The sequence below is a fragment of the Aethalodelphis obliquidens genome, unplaced genomic scaffold (genome assembly GCF_003676395.1).
Source record: "Aethalodelphis obliquidens isolate GAN/ISIS:26980383/991018 unplaced genomic scaffold, ASM367639v1 scaffold23, whole genome shotgun sequence".
In the NCBI taxonomy this organism is placed as follows: Eukaryota; Metazoa; Chordata; class Mammalia; order Artiodactyla; family Delphinidae; genus Aethalodelphis; species Aethalodelphis obliquidens.
The window spans coordinates 3,045,609-3,066,001 of NW_020837967.1; the positions used below are offsets into that span (position 1 = coordinate 3,045,609).

Here is a 20,393-nt window from a genome sequence, read left to right on the forward strand (position 1 = left end):
ACTTTGTTGAGATTTCTTTGATGCGGAAGGGAAATTATAATCTTACAAGACTATCAAGGCCATAATAAAAATGTCTTTGCGTGAAACGGTACTTTCATTTTAAATCTACGAACATTAGACGTATGACTTTTCCTTTAGTCAATGAAAGCAGATGAGAGAAAGGAAGCGAGGTGCTAATCCCCTGGAGACGGAAACTTGCTTTTCACCATTTCCAAGTATTTGCAAAATAGATCATATGATCAGTGCAGCAGGAGAAGCAAGTTACTATTACAAAGATTACAAACTCATCAGCGGTTTCTTCTCACGAGCACAGGGACAAATGGCAGTTTCCATGTCACTGTGGTTAGTAAGAGGAGGTGCCACCTATTCAGTGGCTGAGTTCACTGCTGTGAACTCACAGTTGAGCATCTGAATCTTCCTCCAAGTCTCTGCAGGACACGAGCGTCTGCATCCTGTACTATCGGAGGACAAGTGAAGTTCACCCCACCCACTGCAAGAGGAGGCATCTGATCACACTCACTCGGATATCAGTGATAAAAAGGGAGCTTGAGACAGCACTGTACTGGAGAGGAGGCCCTCCTCCTTGGGTTTACTTGCGTAACCACAGATCCCCACACGAGCCTATTTCCTCTGGTTGGCTTGGAGTAGAAAGACTTACTGGATCCACTACGGAGACGGAGGTGAAAAGCAAGGGAGGGACCTCACCTTGGTCACTGATGCAGGACAGATGTGAAAGGGCTCCCTCACGTTCACTGCTTCTAGCTTCATCCCAACTGTGAAAAAATGGCTTCTCAAATCTGCATGGTCCTACAGGGAAAAGAACGAAAATATTAAACGCAATGGTATTGTAAGCTAATTCAGTAACTGTCTGGATGCTTTCCTTGATCGTTTTAGTGGGCAACTGAAATCGGATTGAAATCATTAACCCTCCCCCATTTCAGATTTCTAATTATGGCAAGATATCACGGATTTAATTATTTTCTGCAGGCTAAATTGCCTTTCCAAGGGAGAAACAAGCCTTGGTGGCCAGGCTTAAACTTATACTAAGCAAAAAAAATTCACACCGCACAGCTTTGATCTTCCTAGGGGCCATCAGGAAAGCTCGGCAGAGTCATAGAAGCCATCAGTCATCTAAAACACGGCAGGGGCCTCCTCAGAAAACACGGCCTCTTGCTACTGGAGTTACTTCGCAGGCTTCGGGGAGGATCTTTTGGGGGATGCAGCTTGTCTTCTGTGTTGAAGAGCACTGAGGTTATCAGTTACTGGTACTGATACTGGTCCTTGGACATGTGGGTATAGAAGACTCCAAAACAGCCCTGCGCCCAATCAGAACCCGTCTCCTGCTCTATAAAGATGAGCTACACCCCCTGTTTAATAGGTGCCTGGCAGTTTTATAGACAATTCACAGCAACCTTATGTGTGTGAGTGGAGCCTTCCTGCCTTCTCAAGAAAACAAATTTCAATAACCACTTCAGCTACACAGCAACAGAGGAGGCTGGCGGGACTCTGGACACCAGGATTTATCTTGCAGAGATGAAGGTCACCTCATAACTCACAGTCTGTATAAACAGTAGTGGATAAATAAATGTCTCTGCAGCCTGTCCCTGAGGAAATAATAGCTGCAAGTAAATCCTCCTGTTTCTAAATACATCAATTGGGTGAGAAGTACAAAAATATCTGGGGATCTATGACTTTCTTTTATCTGCCAATGTAAAGTGGATTTTTAAAAAATTTTTATTGAAATATAGTTGATGTTAAGTTTCAGGTGTACAGCAAAGTGATTCAGTTATACATGCATACATATATTCTTTTTTAGATTTTTTTTTCCATTATAGATTATTACAAGATATTGAGTAGAGTTCCCTGTGCTACATAGTAGGTCCTTGTTGGTTATCTATTTTACATACAGTTGTGTGTATATTTTAATCCCAAACTCTTAATTTATCCAGCCCCCACTCTGGTAACCCTAAGTTTGTTTTCTACGTCTGTGACTCTATTTCTCTTTCGTAAATATGGTGTGTGTGTGTATAAATATATATGATGGAATATTACTCAGCCATAAAAAAATGAAATAATGTCATTTGCAGCAACATGGATGGACTCAGACATGATCATACTAAGTGAAGTAAGTCAGACAAAGACAAATATCATACGATATTGCCTCTATGTGGAACCTAAAGTGGATTTTTCATTAATTCAAGGATGCCATTCTAAATACACCCAACTCTGAGGACCGTGCAGAGCCCACAGGGCTGTGCCTGCCCCTCCCACAAAAGCTGATCAGAACAGGACAGTGTATGACACCAGATCCACTTATTAAACTCACCACCACCGCTTTGCTTTACCAAAGCAGGTACAGAATGTAAATGCCTATAGAACCACAAGGACCTGTCATTTCTCATGTGGCCACAGCTGCCTGCAAGTCTCTGTACCCAGTGGGTGAGCAATAAATGCTGGGTCTGGCTGGAGCACAGGGTGCCTCGTGCAGGGAGGGGGTTGATCAGAACGAGGAAGGTGATGTGCTCCGTGGGCAAGGACTTACATGACAAAAACTCATTGAACTTAACAATCATCACTTGATTAAAAAATATTCTTAGGTACAGTAGATGATTTCCTTTTTTTATTACTGAAAATAAGGCATTTACTTTTCAAGGTGGCTTGGAAAAGGAATCAAAAGAAACAGCATAGAGATTTAATGCAAATCAACACACATCACCCCAAACACCAAGGCAGAGCCAGAAACCACATGTGTTAATACAAAAGTAGGAAACCCAAAATGACTGAAAGAAAAGATTAAAAGTTAATGCTCTCAGCAAACATCAACGCACCCCAGTATCTATCAGTAAGAACTGAATCACATAAGTGGATTTTGCAGATAAATATTTTTTCCATTTCAGGCACAAAAGCCTTTAACCTTCTGAAAAGAGGAATTATTCTAAAATTAAGACATACCATAAAACGTTGCCTGAATGTATTCAACAAGTTTATCAAGCAGTCGTTATGATACTATTTGGTATTACATAAATGTCCTCAGGCACTAATGACATGTGTAGCTATGATAAATGGGCAAGATGAATGTACTAGTTTCATGGAAGTTCTTCCGTTTCCCTCGCTAGCAATGTCCTTCCTTGCTGCAGTGTCTCTCCCATTACTCACAGCTACAAGGCTAAACGTTCTTGAGATGCGGTTCACCAATAACAGGAAACTCGTGCCTGTTCCCTGGCTGCCTCTAACACTAGGGCTCTGCTTGCAATTTTGATCTCTCACCTGCTCTCCCGTTTGCCTCTCCTTTTGTTTCTGCTGTAGGGCTGTCCTGACAGCATTCTGGGCTTCTGGTCTACCCACCGTCCGAATCCCCTCTTGATTTCAGACTGTGTGCCCACTCTTTGACCCACACACTTTTGTCCCTCCCTCTGCACTCTGAGTAGAGCCAGCTTTCTAAGTAGGGTTGACCCATAACCCCCAGGCACTTTCTATATCCCAGGCTCTCACTGTGATCTTGACCACTGACTTGAAGTCTTTAGCTAAGTCTACACCCATCTCATATCTCTGCCAGAAGGTTGCTCAATCAGCTCCCAATGCTGGGCTGGGAACCCTAAAGCCCCCAGGAACCCTACACTAATGATTGTCCTTTACCTGCTGCCTTACTTGATTCACAGTTGTCTAATGGGACCTGCCTTTCCTTAGAAATAAAGCGTACAAGCTTAGGACAGCAATCTGGTCCTCAGATAACTTTCTCTTTTCAAGGCTGTGGACTCTGTTATAAATGCTTATCATTAATGATTCCAGGGCACCCTGCATCAAACAGTACCTCTAGGTTAAGAGGGGATCACTTTGTGCAGATACCACACATTTTCTTACTTCTTTATAGATGTCCCTGTGCTCCCTTGTCAGCCTCTGAGAATCTCTCCCTCTGCTCATACCTAAGAAATACCACCCACCTCAAAATCATCCATGGCCACATGTGGGGTGAAAATAAAATGTTAATGACATATTTTTAAACAATTAAAATATTGTTGACAATGTTCTGTCCTGATGACATTAAAATATTAAACAGTTTAAAAATAATGCTTAGTGAATGAAGTTTTAGAAACAAGTTTTCCCTTGCGAATCATGGCTCAGGTTTCCTACACCTTAAATTATTTCTACTAGGTTTCAGTTGTAAGCACACAAATTTCTTACTTGCGAAAATGCATCTGTTTTTGTTCGAAACTATGTGAAAACTCTTAAACTCTCTTGTTTAATATACTGAAAAAGAAGCCGGACATTTTGAGAGGTAGCTGCATACACACATTGGTTTTTTATATTTTGGTCTCAAATATCCATCTCTACCTGTTATACCTCATTAAACCTCTCCAAATTTCAGAAAGGAACTTGAAAACTATAAAATACATCCCTTTATCCCCAGCCCTAACTTCCATTTTCTTAAGGTCACTTTTTAATCAGCATTTAAAAGGAAAAAAAAAGAAAACTGGTAATAATGTGTACAAGTCCCACCAGGTTCAAAAGCAAGTCAACAAAATGAAAAATTTTTAAATCCAAGAGCAAAGACCATAATGATTATGAGTTTGATTATGATTATAAATCTGCTACTCCGATATTTATGTTATTCATGAGTGGTAATGCCAGAAACTTTGAACTCGAGAGGAAGGGCAGTATTTTCTAAAAGGGCTTGCCCATTAGATTTCTGGTCACTGGAAATCTTTAAAACACATGACTGTTAGCCATGTAGTACATGCAATATTTTCCAGTCAATGCCAAACCCTCTCATTTACGTTATGCAGTTCATCCAAGAAAGATGCCCAGACATAATTATTGAATTAAGCTGGAGAAACATCAAAAACTAGATTTCTTGACATCCATTCTAATTCTATATTCTATCATTCGTTCGTTCACTCGTTTGGCATTCATTAGAAACCCCTGGGGTTCCACACACCATGCCACTAGGTGATGCACAGAATACACACAAAAACTGCATTTGTCAAAAGGGAGAAGACATGAAGAACAGCCATGGAAGATCCAGGTTTAGAAAAAATTTCAGAACAAACACTATTTTTACTTGTAGCTTCAAAATATTATAACCACCAAGATGACGGCAGTCCAGGGATTTAAAGGAGTGAAACTTAGTTTTGAATATAAAAAGCATGAGACTTAGAATGACGAAGAAAAGATTCTGAGAAGGTGGAACTGTAAATTTAGTTAGGGAGACTGGGTCTTAAGATACTGGATTGAGGCTTTTGAGTCTGATTTCAGAGGCGAAAGGAGTCATTCAGCACTCCTAACAAACAGATTTTTATGATAAAAAATTCAACACCAGTCAATTTCTAAATAAGCCAATACACAGACCATCTGAGCTCTTTGTGTGCATAAATGTACATCCATATTAGTATATAAGAAAGGGTACATAGTATATAAGATATTCTCATTGAAAAACAAATGTATCCCTACTAGACCATTTACTTCAGGCTGTTAATGCAGTCAGAGTACATGCGTTCATTTACAAACACCAGCTAATCATTCTCAATTCTAAGTGGGGAGAGGGAGACAGAGACAGAGACAGAGAGACAGAGAGAGAGTTCCTGGTTCCTGAAATGATTCACCAAACCGATTATCTACTGAGAGATAATGGGAAATGCACTGTGGGTTGAAAGATACATTCTGGCCTTTGCAAAGCTCTAGAGAATCCTTCACACCTCTAAATTATTGGATCAAGAATGATGTTATTCCTGAGATCAGGAGTAAGCAGTAAATCCTCAGGACATTTACAAACGTGCCTGTCACATTCATGACATACTGTTTATTCAAACGAACTGGAGTCCAGTTAAACTGTTTACAGAAAAACTCCTTAAGACAGGCTGGCAATGTCACTCCCATCTACATTCATGGCTACACATTTTATTTTTGCCCTGAAGTAGTTTTAAATTGATCAGAAGTAAAAATACCATTCATTTTATTGGAGGGCTGTCTTACTAGCCTACCTTAACAATTACTCTTCAGGGAACCTTATTTTCAGTCGAATGACAATGTAAAAGAGATTATATACACATCAACTTCCGTAATCCACACGAATTTCATCAGCTTTCTTCTCTCCTGACCCCACGGAGCTTTCACTCACTCCTACTAAGATACACTGACTGCACTAAGAGTAGCTTGGTTTAGTTTATAATATTCAAGCCGGTAGAAAGAATAACAGCAATGAACACACTGTAAATACTTGTGAGCACTTTCCTTGTATTATTATTTTCCCCTCACAACAGACTATGGGGTAGGATCCATCTTAGAGAGGAAACTAAGGCACAGAGAAGTTAAGTTACCTAAGCAAGAACACACAGCTAAAAAGAGGAACCAGGACTCAAATCCATGTGGTCTGACGCTAAGGACACGATCTAGCCATCAGATTACCTAGTTGTGTGTGATTAGTTATCAGGTTATGGCCCAGACCAGGAAGCAAAGACCAAAATGGATCTTTGCGTTTTTTATTGCTAATGGTAAACAAACAAACAAACAAAACCCTTATAACCTATTAGCTCCTAAGATGCTCTCAAAGACAGATACTGCCAAGTTAAAAAGTGATAGCTATTAATACTGACCACTTACTGAAAACCTCCAATGTCTGCTGTCAATTCACAGCACTTTTCAATGGTTTATGAAAAAACCGTCAGAGAGAAAATTTTGACACTAAAATTACCTCCCAATGTTTATATATAAAGTCAATCAGTCTTTATCAACAATGAACCATTATATTTTTACTAACTGCTTTCGTGTTCTTTAAGCCACAGAGATCTTTAAAATGTGTCCAGTAAATGCCTATGGTGCTCTACAAGTTATCCATCATCGATACCTATCTCTCATAACATTATCAGTGTTAACCCAGACAGGTTTACCTGATAAATGTGGTTCATCTAGTAAACGTCCCCAGCTGCAAAGTCCCCATGAGTCTCAACCTGCCAGTGGTATCTCTCAATACTCTATGTTAAGCACTAACCTGTGTACTGAATGAAGAAAAAAAAGAGGAGGATGTGGTTCCCGACATCGAGAAGCTTGAAATTTAGTTAGAAAATGACAGAGATGTGATAAATACATGTACAACGCTGGCAAAAGAAGTCTGGACAAAACACAATATACCTGGTTGTTCTGCCTTTACAGTTTGGCTGGTGTCCCACTTTATTTCACATGTGAGACAGAGGACATCAGACAACCTCAGAGCATCCCTAGGTACTCACTGGTCCCCTAAGTGCCTCTGAAGGGACTACCAGCCCTGGCAAGAAAGCACAACCTGACTCTGGAAGAATCAAGCATCGCTATTTAAGAAACACTACTGTACAGCGCTGCCTTAATATTGGTCATTGGCAGAATGACGAAGCTTCAGGGTAAATACTGAGGTTCTCTATGAAACAGATAAGTGACAGAGTATTAATCTATGGAAGGAGGAGAAGGTATTACTAATTGAGAGACAAAAGACAAGGAAAAAGGAAGAACATTCGATCATCTTAGGTTCAACTCATCTCTCAAATGCCTCCTGGATCTTAACCCACTGCTGGAAGCATTGCCAATTACGGTCTTACAATTTAGTATGTGCTGATCACAGACTCCCAAGACAGCTGATGCTTCTTGCCAGCCCTGCTTCATGGGATAAATACACCCCACACGATATAAAAATATGAAGAATGTGGCACAGGGGAGAGGGAGTTCAAACTAATTAACACAACACAATTAAAATGCACTTGGTGAGGATTTTCATGTAAGAAAAGCAGTGCCTCATTTCCTGTGCAGAAACCTAATTCTTACAGCCTGAGTTCCAAAATCAAATGCTCCAGGAATCTCTTTAATGGTGGCCATCTGATCCTCAATCTTTAATCCTCCGGTTCTTTCTTTTTGCTTATGTTGATATGAAAAAAAATGGACAAAAAAACTGATAATGCAATTCAACACCCCTCCACATTCTTTTTAAGTATTAAATCTTCGAGTGCATCATACACAAAAACACTGCACCATATAATTTTTTCAGTTCCAACACGCCAGTTTTGGGTCCGTAGGGACCTCAAACATTGCATAGGCATCTTTTCAAAGGCTTCAATTAATTTGCATAATTTCCAAGAACAGGCTTCAGAAAAGTCAGAGGAAGGTTTTACTTAGTACTACATTCAAATCAATATATAATGACCTAGGCTTTAATTCCTTTATTCATATCAGCATGCTATGTTATGCCAAAAAAAAAAATCCAATGCAGTTCATCATACTCTTCCTCTTTTTGTTTTATGAAAGACCTAGTGCTCACATGTTCATTAGATAATTACCCTCATTATATTAGTTGCATCTAAAAATGTACATTAGGATGCCAGCATTTATTAAATCAATAGCATTATTATATTTCAATTCCATTGCACTGAATTAAACTCAGCCAATGAAATATTTATAACAAAAAGGTAATAAAACATCTATAAGCTGAACACTAATAAGCGTTTCCATTTTTTTACTTACAGCTGTAAACAGCAATTTTATCAACTAGTCCTGCATTCAATCAAGGTAAAAAATAGTCATGAGAAAATGTAGTACTATATACTTCAACCTGAACCACAAGAATTCATAACAGGTGATTATAGCAGGACTATTTCCACAGTAAGTCCAAAAACTGGTACACTGGTTGTTTTAAAACAACAGGGGCAGGGCTTCCCTGGTGGCGCAGTGGTTGAGTCCGCCTGCCGAGGCAGGGGACATGGGTTCGTGCCCCGGTCCGGGAAGATCCCACATGCCGCAGAGCGGCTGGGCCCATGAGCCATGGCCGCTGAGCCTGCACGTCCGGAGCCTGTGCTCCGCAATGGGAGAGGCCACAACAGTGAGAGGCCCGTGTACCGCAAAAAAAAAAAAAAAACCGGGGCAATGAGGATGCCTTTCATTAACACTTAACCATAAAAGCATTGTAAGTGGCAAGAAATTCAACCTTACTTACAGCACCACTATGAGAAAAAAACAGAGCCTATGCTGTGGGTACAGGTAAACAGTGATTACACTGTCTGTTCTTAAGCTTAGTTACTTCTCTCCTAATGAGCTAGGGTATCTCCACACGTGTCCAGCCTGAGGGCTGTGGGCTAAAGAAAACCACAGTCGGGGCTCTGGGGGTTAGCTTTTCCCCAGCCTCACACCCCACTGCCAGATGCCGTTGACAAAATTATTGCTGGGTGTTCCCTTCTACTGAGAGCCCTCAATGCAACTCAACTGTTGTCATGGAAACAAGGCCAATGGCCCTGAACTGTCTCCCCACATGTGGAATCCAGCTTTCAGAGGGAGAATGAAGAGTCAGTGATGGGCAAGGCTGACTCTGTGTCCTGCCCTTTCTGGACACAGCAGGAGCTACTGAAACACAGGGGCTTACATCCATCTGTGTTCTTTCTGCCACAGGTGCAGAAGATTCCCAATGGGAAAGTGCCAACTGCCAGCCCGCCTGGCACAGATCTAAGAACAGTGAAAATCTCAGGCATCGTCCTCAAATCCCAGCTGCCCTTGCCTTCCATGGGTCAACCTACCTCCTGGTAAGAAAAGCACCCAGTCTCTAGCCAGGGTTTCTCCACCTGGGCACTGCTGGCATGCTGGGGCAACTGATGCCTTGTTAGTAGGGGCTGTCCTGTGCACATAGGATGTTCCGTCCATCTCCAGCTTCTACCCACAGATGCCAGTAGCATCTCTCCCTGCTCTGTGTCATCATCAAAATGCCCCCAGACACTGAGAGAACTACCAGATCCTCCCCCGTTGAGAACCACTGATTTAGATACAGTTAGGCCTAAAGTCGGTTAAGATTTGCATTTAGGTCCTGCTTCCACCATAGGCTCTGTGTGAGGTAGGACAGCTTCTCTGATTTTCCTCAAGTTACAGGAAGACTAATAATACCTGCATGTCGGGTTATCGTGAGGATAATGAGATTAAGTGTGGGGAGTGGCTGGTACCATTTCTTCCGTCCTGTCTGGGCTCAACAACTGAAGCGACATCGCTGCAATGACTTTCCACTGGAGGATGATGTGGGCGTCCAGGTGAAGTCTTCACGGCTTTATTTGCGTTTTTATTCTGTACGCTACCCTGAAGGGTCTGAGCACGTTAATATACTGTATATTCCAAAGATATCCCAAAGGTGTGTAACTTACTACAGGAGAACGAGGAATTGTGACGCGTCGGCCATGCCCTGCTCACCACCCCCCCTGGCTGACGGACCTGAAGTCTCCCAGGAGCCCTGGAAGCTCAGAAACAACCAAGGTCCAGCAAGTGGACTAACTTGTACAAAACCACAAGGGAAATGATCAAATGTTCCAAATTCCTTTGCAAAGGCGCCTTACGTGTGCCATGTACGCTTGTGCTTACTCTGAGCACAATCAAGATAATTAGGCAAAAAGTAATTCTGTTGGAATCTGGAAATCTCTCTACCGACTCCAAGCATGACATGTTCTTAAATACTGGGGGGGCTTTAAGTCAGGTTTCTACTATTCTAAACTCATCCATTCCTTTTATTTAATGTTAAACACAGAACATTATCTATTCATGTAAAAGTTTATGTGATTTGTTGAAACAGACTCACAGACATAGATAACAAACTTACGGTTACCAGAGGGGAAAGGGGGGAGGGATAAATTAGGAGTTTGGGATTAACATATACACGCTACTGTATATAAAACAGGTAAACAACAAGGACCTACTGTACAGCACAGGGAACCATATTCAATATCTTGTGATAACTTATAACGGAAAAGACTCTGAAAAAGAATATATATGTATAACTGAATCACTTTGCTGTACACCTGAAACACTTTAAATCAACCATACTTCAAAAAAATTTTTTAATAAAATAAAATAAAAAATTTTTAAAAAGTACACACACGCAAATGAACACATGTAAAACTGGGGCCATCTGAGTAAGATCATGGATTGTATCAATGTCAATATCCTGGCTGCAAAACTGTGTTTTTTTTCCAAGATGTCACCATTGGGGAAAACTGGGTGAAGAGTAGGTATATGGGGTCTCTCTCTATTATGTCTTACAACTGCATGTGAATGTACAATTATCTCAATAAAAATTTCAGTTTAAAAAAAAAGGTTATCTGATTTGTTTATGTGGGTTCTTCTGGTTATAAATGGAGCTGGAGAAGAAACAGGGGGCAGAGTTTCACCTTATCCTTGACTTTGTGCCATTGACGCGGAAATTCATTGTACACTGGCTGCCCACGGAAGGAAAGAGAGAACGCGCAGGACGGAAGGATGCCCACACTTTCATTTACACCTGCAGCTCACACAAACCTCTGCACCAGGGGGCCTTTCTCAGGCAGGAGGGAATATGCGGAAGGTTCAGTAGCTGGGGCCCCATCATATGTGGTCCTCATTTTCCGTTAGATTTTAAACCTCTGTAGACAGAATGAACTTAAACTTCTCTTTACATCCATCTGCCTACTTGAGATCCTGCAATTTACAACTGCCTATCCATGAAAGAAAAGATGGAGATTAAAAGTACGACCTAGGGGACCTCCCTGGCAGTCCAGTGGTTAGGACTTCGCCTTCCAATGCAGGGGGTGCACATTCAATCCCTGGTCGGGGAGCTAAGATCCCACACGCCTCGTGGCCAAAATACCAAAACATAAAACAGAAGTGATATTGTAACAAAAAATAAAGACAAAAAAAAATGGTCCACATCAAAAAAAAAAAAATCTTAAAAAAAAAAAAAAAGTACGACCTAACCTACAAAAAAAAAATAATCTGTCCGTGTTTTGAGGGGGAAAAAAACCCTGCCTCCATACAACTATACTATCATTTATTATCAAATCATCCACAGAAAAAAGAATTATGATCAATTCTTAATTATTCTAACTAATGGCGAGTAGCATGGAAAATCTAGAAGAAATTAAAATATGCTATGACAATCACTTTGAAATGCATCTGCTTCATAAATAAGAGATCGATGTCCCCTCCTCGTATCCCAACACCCATGACATAAAGTTCATGCAAATATTATCTTGCTTTCCCTGAAACCCAGGGACTGGAGAGAGCCGGAATAATCAGGAGCCAACAGAAGCCATTTGGGAAGGATAACTCACAGCTCAGATAACTAAGAGTGGACTGTATTTTAAAATTCTTAGTGTTTAGAATTAAAAGCAAGTCGCTATCTAGCAGATGCAGGCAGCAGTGTAGGGGGCCCTGAAATCAAGCCATTGTTGAGTGAACTCTTTATACATCTGGCCTTTGCGATTTTCATCGTTACCTTTACTGTTGGACCAAAGTTGCCCTCTTTAGCAGGTCTCACCAGATTTTTTCCAACATGCATAAAAACATGATGTCCCCGCGGCGCTTTCTGAGTTAACGTAATGCGTGGGCTGCAGTTCAAGAACCCAGAGCACATGAAAAATAACACAAACAAGCCCCTCCTCTGGTTTCTGAAAGTGGCAAAGGATGGGCATGACACAAACTGAACATCTCTGCGATTCACCATCCCCGAGAGACTTTAACAAACCTCTCCAAGTCTTTAAAGAGATGAGAAGGACAAACGAGGGAATGGCAGAGGGCAAGCTCCCAGGTCTGGGTGTTCGGGGCCAGAGCTGGAGGTAAGCCAGCCTGGGACCAGCTGCTGGGCAGAAACTCAGAAGTCAGGTCAGCGACACCAGCAGGATACAGGGGTCGAGCCACTCGTCCAGTCACAACATGACCTACTGTCTAAGACAGACTCTCTTTCAAAGAACCACTGGGGTTTCAGTTGGTGAGAAGGAAATAGCAACCAAGAGTCACACAAACACTTACTGCTAAATTATTTGGTAGCAGACACCCTGCCAGGTGGGACAGGGAACGTCATGCTCAAGAAATTAAGTTCTGGCCCTACATAGGTGGCCTCGAGCAAATTCTGGGAGAATCCAAGGATCCTAGTACCTGAAGGCCAAACTCAGCTACGAGTTTTGTATTGCTGCTGTATTTAGCTACCAAAAGAGAGCAAAAGTCGGTCACCATAGAAACCGCAACCTGACAATCTATGGTAACAGTGGCTCACACCCTTTCTTACCCCTTTGGCTGGACCAGATGACTAATTCATTTGGCTGGACCAGATGGAATGAGAAAGGAAAGCTTTTCACTCTTAACCTTCTCTCTCTGGCCTGTAACCTAGGTCTCAGATGCGAAAATAGACAAGGAGTTCTCTCCTAAAGGCTGAATCTACGAATGCACCAACAGATACATAATTCAAAGCTGAAAAGAGCTAAAGAAATAACAGATGTGGACTGTTCCGTGTATTATGAGCACAGCCTGAACACTCTCAACAGAGAAGAAATATGTGCATGGAATGCCTTTCCTTATGCGTTTGTGTAAAAATATAATAATGGTCACATGTAGCATCTTTTTTTCTCAATTAGCCTTCTCTCAGCGGCCCCTTCCTTCTGTTTATTAAACATGACTTATGGGGAAAGCAAGAAGCAATGAAGCAAGTGAGACAGGAATCACTTGAGACCAAAGCAAGCTGAATTTAACTTACTGCTTTGCCATTAGTGGAAGCCCTTTATTTACAGATGTCAAGGGCACTTTTAATGCGTATCAGTTATAGACACACAATTCTGGATCCATTCAACCGCTACCCAAGTCAAAGGAGCCTGGGTATTTTATCCAAGTACTGGACCAGGTACAGTTTTTACCTGCTGTGAGTCCTGATGAAGTAAAAGCCTTAGTTATCATAACCTCGACTCCCTATAGCCTCCACCTTGGCCACAGATATTGATGGGGAATTGGTCAGGGAGGCAACAATGGAAGGGAACATAGCTAGTATCGTGGGTGTACGTGTCTCACTGAAAATCACATCTCTCCTCAGCCTCCAATGAAACGGAAATAACCCGGAAACATCACGTCATCACCGTCCAACCGCATCCCATCCGTTCACAGCGACAATCATATCAGAGGAATCGCGTGTGATATTAGGAAGGCATGCACAGCAGTGGAAAAACAGACGGAGTATAAGGCAGAAACCTGTCATTTACGGCCAAGTCTGTCCCTAAGCTAACACGTTCCCCCCAGGGTGTTCTTTAAGCTCCTTGTGTGTCCACTGATCTACGTGTTTAAAGAGGAAACAATACATACACCATACACCGTAGCACCTGACACTACGTTATTGTCAAGACCCTGAGAGATCATAGGGCCAGATGCTTTGAAAAGAAAAAACCCACAGGCAACATACAGGAGGCAATATTCCCTCTACTCTGTGATCACGTCCAGCAAGAAGCAAACATTGGCCCTGTAAGCTCACCTGCAATGGGGTGTCATAGAACGTGGGGGGTTTTATGCTGAGCTGTTTTCTTAATTTCAATTCATCCCTAATCTTCTTCTCGGTGCTCTCAACTATTTCCTCCACTGAGCCAAGAACCGACCTGGGGTATTTTTAGCTGATCATGAAAGTACCAGTTTGGTACTGAACCCGCCAAACAGGACCCATCAAGCCCTTTGCTTCCTCTCTGTACAAAGTCATCCCTGTTATTCGGAACCGCTCGCGGGGACTTAAACTTCATTCAAGCTGTACTGACGACCTCTCCTGAGCCTTTAACTTTCTAAGTTGCGATCTGTACTTAGTTTTTCACTAACCTACTCAAGAATGGGTATTGAGTGCTTAAGACGGGCTGCACTGTTCAAGGCACCGGGTGGCGCAGTCAGGAAAATAAACAATCTCCTTTCACGGAGGGTACATTCCAGGAAGAAGAAACAGACCAGACGCAGAGAAAGCGAACTGATGCAGACTACGTGGGCGGATAAATGCCGAGCAGGCTGTGGGGAGACGGAGGTGAGGGTGCTTTTTTAAATTTTAAGCAGAGGCTTGAAGAAAGAGAGGGAAGAAGCCTTGAGGCATTGGCCAGAGGGACCACTTTCTAGGCAGCGTCACTGCAAAGGCCTGAGGACTTAGTGTGTTGGACGGACGGCAGGAAGCTGGCGGGTGGAGCAGAGCGTATGAGAACCTCGCACAGCAAAGCGGCTCAGAGGGCACATCACACCTGAGTCAGATCAGAAGCCACATAAGCAGTGGAGTGACATGATCTGAATTTTGTTTTAGAAGAAGCTGTCTGGCTGCTCTTGGAAGAACAAAGTGTAGAGGGGCAGTGAGTAACAAGCCCAGAAATAAATTCTGAAATGAATGCACGAGTCCAGGGAGGATGATAGCTTACACTAGGGTAGTGGTGATGGACAAAATAAAGGGTGATTGAACTCCAGATGGAATTTGAAAGTAGAGCCAACAGACTGTGTGAAGGGACGGAATGGAGGTGTGAAGAGAAGAACCAACACATGTAGCAGGCCTGAGACTGCAGGCCCGAGAAAGGTCTGCTTCCAGGATCAGGTCTTGGCTGGCCTATGGGGACACAGCTGATAAACTGAACCCGACAATGACATGAAATCTTCCCTAAATGTAAGAGTGGTCTACTGTGCCTACACGGTTTGTACCAACCATATGGTTTATACTGACCCCCCCCCCCAGTTTTCCTCTGGGAGTCTGGAAGACGGGTACGTGCTGGGCAAGATGGGTACCCACACAGCTGGCCCCCCGTGACAGCCCTGGGCAGTGAGTCTCTCATGAGCATCCCTAGCACATGTTGGCCCAACACGCTATGGGAAGAATTAAGAAGTTGCCTTGGGCAACTTCTCTGGGAGACCACTCTTGGAAGCGTGTGTGTGGGTTTCCAGAATTCACCCCATGAAACTTTTCCCTTTGCTGATTTTTCCATCTGTCTTTCACTATAATAAACTGTAACCGTGATTATAACAACCTTGAGTCCTAGTGAATTACCAAACCTGGCGGCAGATCTAGGGACCCCGACATAGAAGGCATGCAAGGTTTATGGCCCCAGCTCAATGCTTTATTTAGAGTTCCTTCGACTCTTCTGCAAATCTCTAAATAGCTTCTTTGGTATTTCAAACACCAAAGGTTTTAAATATTTTGTTAACAGAAAGAATGAAAAAAAAATTCAAACAACTTCACTTTTTTAAGGGGTAAAAATGAAGAACGATTTTAGTGACATTTCAAATAATGTTCTTCCCTTGCAATTACAAGGTGTAGTCACAAATGAGGTGCACTGAAAAGCCCCCGCTTTCCCTGGACTGAACATCTGTATTCCTCTAAGGGGAAAGTACTGTATTTCAATTACCTGGCAAATTAGGAACTGCTGTTTCTTACTTGCAGGTCTTTTTGATGTATATAGGAGTTGTCAGTGAAACTTCTATAACTTAACATTTGCAAACAAGAGGGGTCACAAATGAAGATTACAATTTACAAGAACAGCAGAAAATGAAAAGTAGCAGTAATTACAAAAGGCTTATGAGCGCCTCGCACGTGAAATACTACCTTCATTATAGTTAGACTCTGATTGTTTAGTCTCCCTTGGCCCTATTTCTAAAACTTAACTAAATTACCTCACATCTACTCCTTATATTGTAGTAAATACTTAGTGAATTAGAACTGAAGCAGTATAAAAATCCCTGGCCAAAAAACTGGATTAGCCCTGTATTAACTTCATTTCATGACAGAAACAAACTCTGAGAGAAACCCACCCTAGTAGTCCTTTGTGAAGACAAAGTAAAAAGCTTTTATTGAAATTGGGGCATTTCACTTTATTTGACAGTGGGATGTGTCATAAGTTAATCATATGATGGCTTGCAAAGGTAATATAATAAGTAAAAAAGAAAGCTAGTGAGAGACCTTGCTGATTTGCAGTGCAGGAATATATACTAAATATTTTTCTCAAATAAATTAGTATTGATATATGGATTATTCTCAGCAAGTCTACTGGGTCTCTAAATAATGAGACTGGTTTATGAGAAAAAAATGTTCATTATTCATGTTTCAATAACAAAAAATATTTTTTAATCCCTTCCCCTTTTTTTGGTACTCATTTCATTAATTACTTATTTTTCTTCTAAATATATGCTTTGAAATTTACCTGCATTTTCCAAATAGGGAAGTCAGAATTCTCAGTAAAATATGGCAACCAAAAGTCACTTAAAGTGTTCTCTCAAATTAAGGACAATAAATCTCTCATTTTGATTAAAATGAAGCAACTGTTAAGAGAGCTTGAACCTTATCCCATGGCCCCATGCAATGCTTCTGAACTTAATTACCTCCATTTAAGTGGAATTACTTGGTAGAGAATATTACTATGTGGTTTCTTAAATTACTGTACATCCATGAAATGCGGTTGTACTGGGTGGAACAGCAACCCCTAAAAAAAAGGCATATCCACCCAGAACCTGCGAATGTGACCTGATTTGGAAACAGGGACTCTGCAGATGCGCTCAAGTTAAGCTGCGGTCACACTGCCTTAGCACAGGCCCGAATCAAACGACCAGTGTCCCTAAGGGGGAAATTTGGACAGACACGTAGAGAGAAGGCCACGTGGGGACAGAGGCAGAGATTGGAGGTCTGCTGTCACACCCAAGAAACGGTAAGGACTGCAGGCAACCCTCTGCAGAAGTGAGAACAGACTCACGGGACAATGTCTCCCTCAAAGCCTTCAGAGGGAGCGTGGCCCTGCTCACACCTCGATGTTTACCTCTAGCCTCCAAAACCATGACAGAATAAATTTCCCTTGTTTCCAGCTATCCAGTTTGTGGTATGTTATTACAACGGTCTTAGGAAACTAATAGTGGTTGTTCTCAGGATTTCAAAATTAAGTGTATAAATATTCCCTCCATACAGAGTCTGGTTCAGAAAATTGCCCCTTTCTTTTCTGTCAAATTGAAATAAAAGAAAACATTTGTAAAAGCGTCTCACAAGCTCTAAGAATTTTCAATTCAGCTAATTTTTATTTATTAATTGCCCACTCCATACATCCTGTAGGCCCTGTGAAAAATAGAAAATATTCAGTATCTACTCTTAAAAGCAACTACTGTATAGCACAGGGAACTCTGCCCAATATTCTGTAATAATCTAAACGGGAAAAGAATTTGAGAAAGAATACATGTGTGTGTATGACTGAATCACTCTGCTGTACACCTGAAACTAACACAATATTGTTAACCAACTAAACTCCAATATAAAATAAAATATTTTTTAAAAAGCAACCATTAATTATAAACAAAATATTGAGGACAGGGAGAATTCTCATGTACTCCATAAAAATAGTAGTCTGATTTCTAACAGAAAAACATTAAAGTGAGGGAAGGAGGCAACTGTACTTTAGAGGAAAATATAAACAATTATGAAACCCTGGAATCAGGTCAAGAGAATTATGTAGAAAGTAACTGCTCAATAAACATTTACTGAGTTACTTAATTATTAGTTTAAAATATATGAGGATTATTAATGTTTATATATTTTGAGTCTTAGTATTCATAGTTCTAAATAATAAGTGCATATCCAATTAATCTGTAACTACATTAACTCAAAGTATTTCAAATCGGTGAGTTAAATGCATTTGTCCATTCAATAATTCATCGTATATTTGAGAAATATTTACTGAGTATGACTATAGCCAAGGAGTTATGTTTCATTGAATGAAAGATGTGGGAGTTTACCCTACAGTCCAAGCTACGAGACTTTAAAAAGGGGAGTCCCACATGAAGACGGCTGACTAAAAACACACATTAATTTCACCTCTTCCTAAACTCTAACCAAAATTACAGTAAAGAATTTTAAAGATGCGAAGCCCCTTGAACAGAAACTAAATAGAAGCTAAAATGCAGGTGAACAAGAAGCAACTAATTTAACATATTCAACAGAGCCAAGTCCCAAGCCTCCTACAGAAAAGCTGAGACCCAGCCTAATGAACAGGGCAGGACCTTCAGGAGACTCAGAAACCGGTAACAGCAGGTATGTATGAAACTGGGGGCGAGTGGGAGGTGATAGAATAAGATGCGTGGGGAGCTGTCTAGGAAGCAGTTGGACCCCAGGTATCCTCCCCTCCCTGACTCTACAGACCAGTGGTCCTCCAGTTTCCTCAGAAGAGGACGAAGCAGGTGGTCCCTGGTCTGTGGATACAGGAAAATACAAACTCAGCACGGAAACCCCAGGCTCTCTTCTTGCCACTCAGCTCCTAGAATGCAGGCAGCTCGACCTTGAACCCCAGGTGGGAAGTTGAAATTCTCCTCCTTGGAAATCACCTAAAGAGGAAAAACCATCATACGAAGAAGTAGGCTCCACACAAAGGAGGTCCCCCTACATGGACCAGTCCTGCCCTCAGCTTTCGAGTCTCCCTCCTACTCAAGAGCGCACAGTCAAGGATTCTCAGATCTCCAAGGAAAGCCTCTAGCAAGAAAGTTAGAAACTAAAAGCAACGTGGAGGAAACAAGCTACTCCGGGAAAAGAAAACTTTAAAAAATCAATACTTCCAACAAGATAAAGTCATGCTTCCAGGCTGCAAGAAGAGGAGGCCATAAACAGCAGCATTCAGAGAAAAAGCGCCAGACAAATGCTCGTAAAAACCCAACAGCACAAATGAGTAGAGAAAACCTCTGACAGTAGAGCAGAAACAGAGGAGACAATGAAAACCTGAAATGAAAAGAAGAAAAAGTTACATAGCCAGCCCAGGACTACCACTTGGTCACAGATGAAGAAGACAACAGAGAAAAGAGAGGTGGAAGGTGTCATTTTAGAAGAAGCATCCCCAAAATTAAAGGTATGAGTTGCAGACACCCGGGGTACCCTGCGTTCTGGATGGAAACAGACACCTGCAAAGGCCTATCATCGTGAAATTTCACAACAGTGGAGAAAAGGAGAATATAAGATGCCCAAGGAGAAAAGGAAAAATGGAGCAATACCTCCAAATTCTTGAGAAAAGTGACAGCTGACCTAGAATTCTACACCCAAACTGTCAGGGAAGCGTGAGGACAGAATCAGGATTCTTTCAGTCACTCGAGGTGAGAGGAGAGCAGGCTGCCAGCACTAAGATGCTTTGCCGTGTTTTATCATCTTTGTAAGCTGAGGACAAAATGCCAACGTAAGCTGGACCCAGATTGTTAACGGCACCTGGCTCGTCCTGACCACACTCTGAGCAAGGTCCCAGGGACCCCTCGAGGTCCCGCTGCCTGGAGCATTAGAGAACATTCAAGTCACTGCACAGAAATGCTGTGCTGGGCCTGTTCTGAGAACCGGAGCCAGACCCGTCCGCATTTCTAAGGGAGGTCCGGTACCTGGACTTCAAGCTACAGTTTGGCTGATGACCCAACTAATTCCCTAAGATTAGCTCAGGACTGTGCCTACTCAACTCCCCTGCAAACTCTGTGGGAAAGTGAGGCCATCTTAGGACCCAGGCACTGTCCAGTCATCCTCCACTCTGGAGAGCAGGAAAACACCCTCTCCTGAAACAATCAGGGCTGGTCTTGTTTCTCGTGCTGTCAAGAGTAAGTTGTGTAATATTAAGGAAAACATCCATAGGCAGTAATACTACAAGGAGAGGCGAGGAAACGGTTAA

At 41.9% G+C, this 20,393-nt stretch overlaps 1 protein-coding gene across 1 annotated transcript in view; it reads right to left on the reverse strand.

Annotated features, from left to right (window-relative positions):
- Positions 1-20,393, reverse strand: part of SFMBT2 (Scm like with four mbt domains 2) — a 211,220-nt gene that overhangs the window by 79,717 nt on the left and 111,110 nt on the right. The window contains exon 8 of the mRNA XM_027121576.1: positions 706-807. Coding sequence (XP_026977377.1) covers positions 706-807 — 102 coding nt within the window. The remainder of the gene's footprint in view (positions 1-705; positions 808-20,393) is intronic.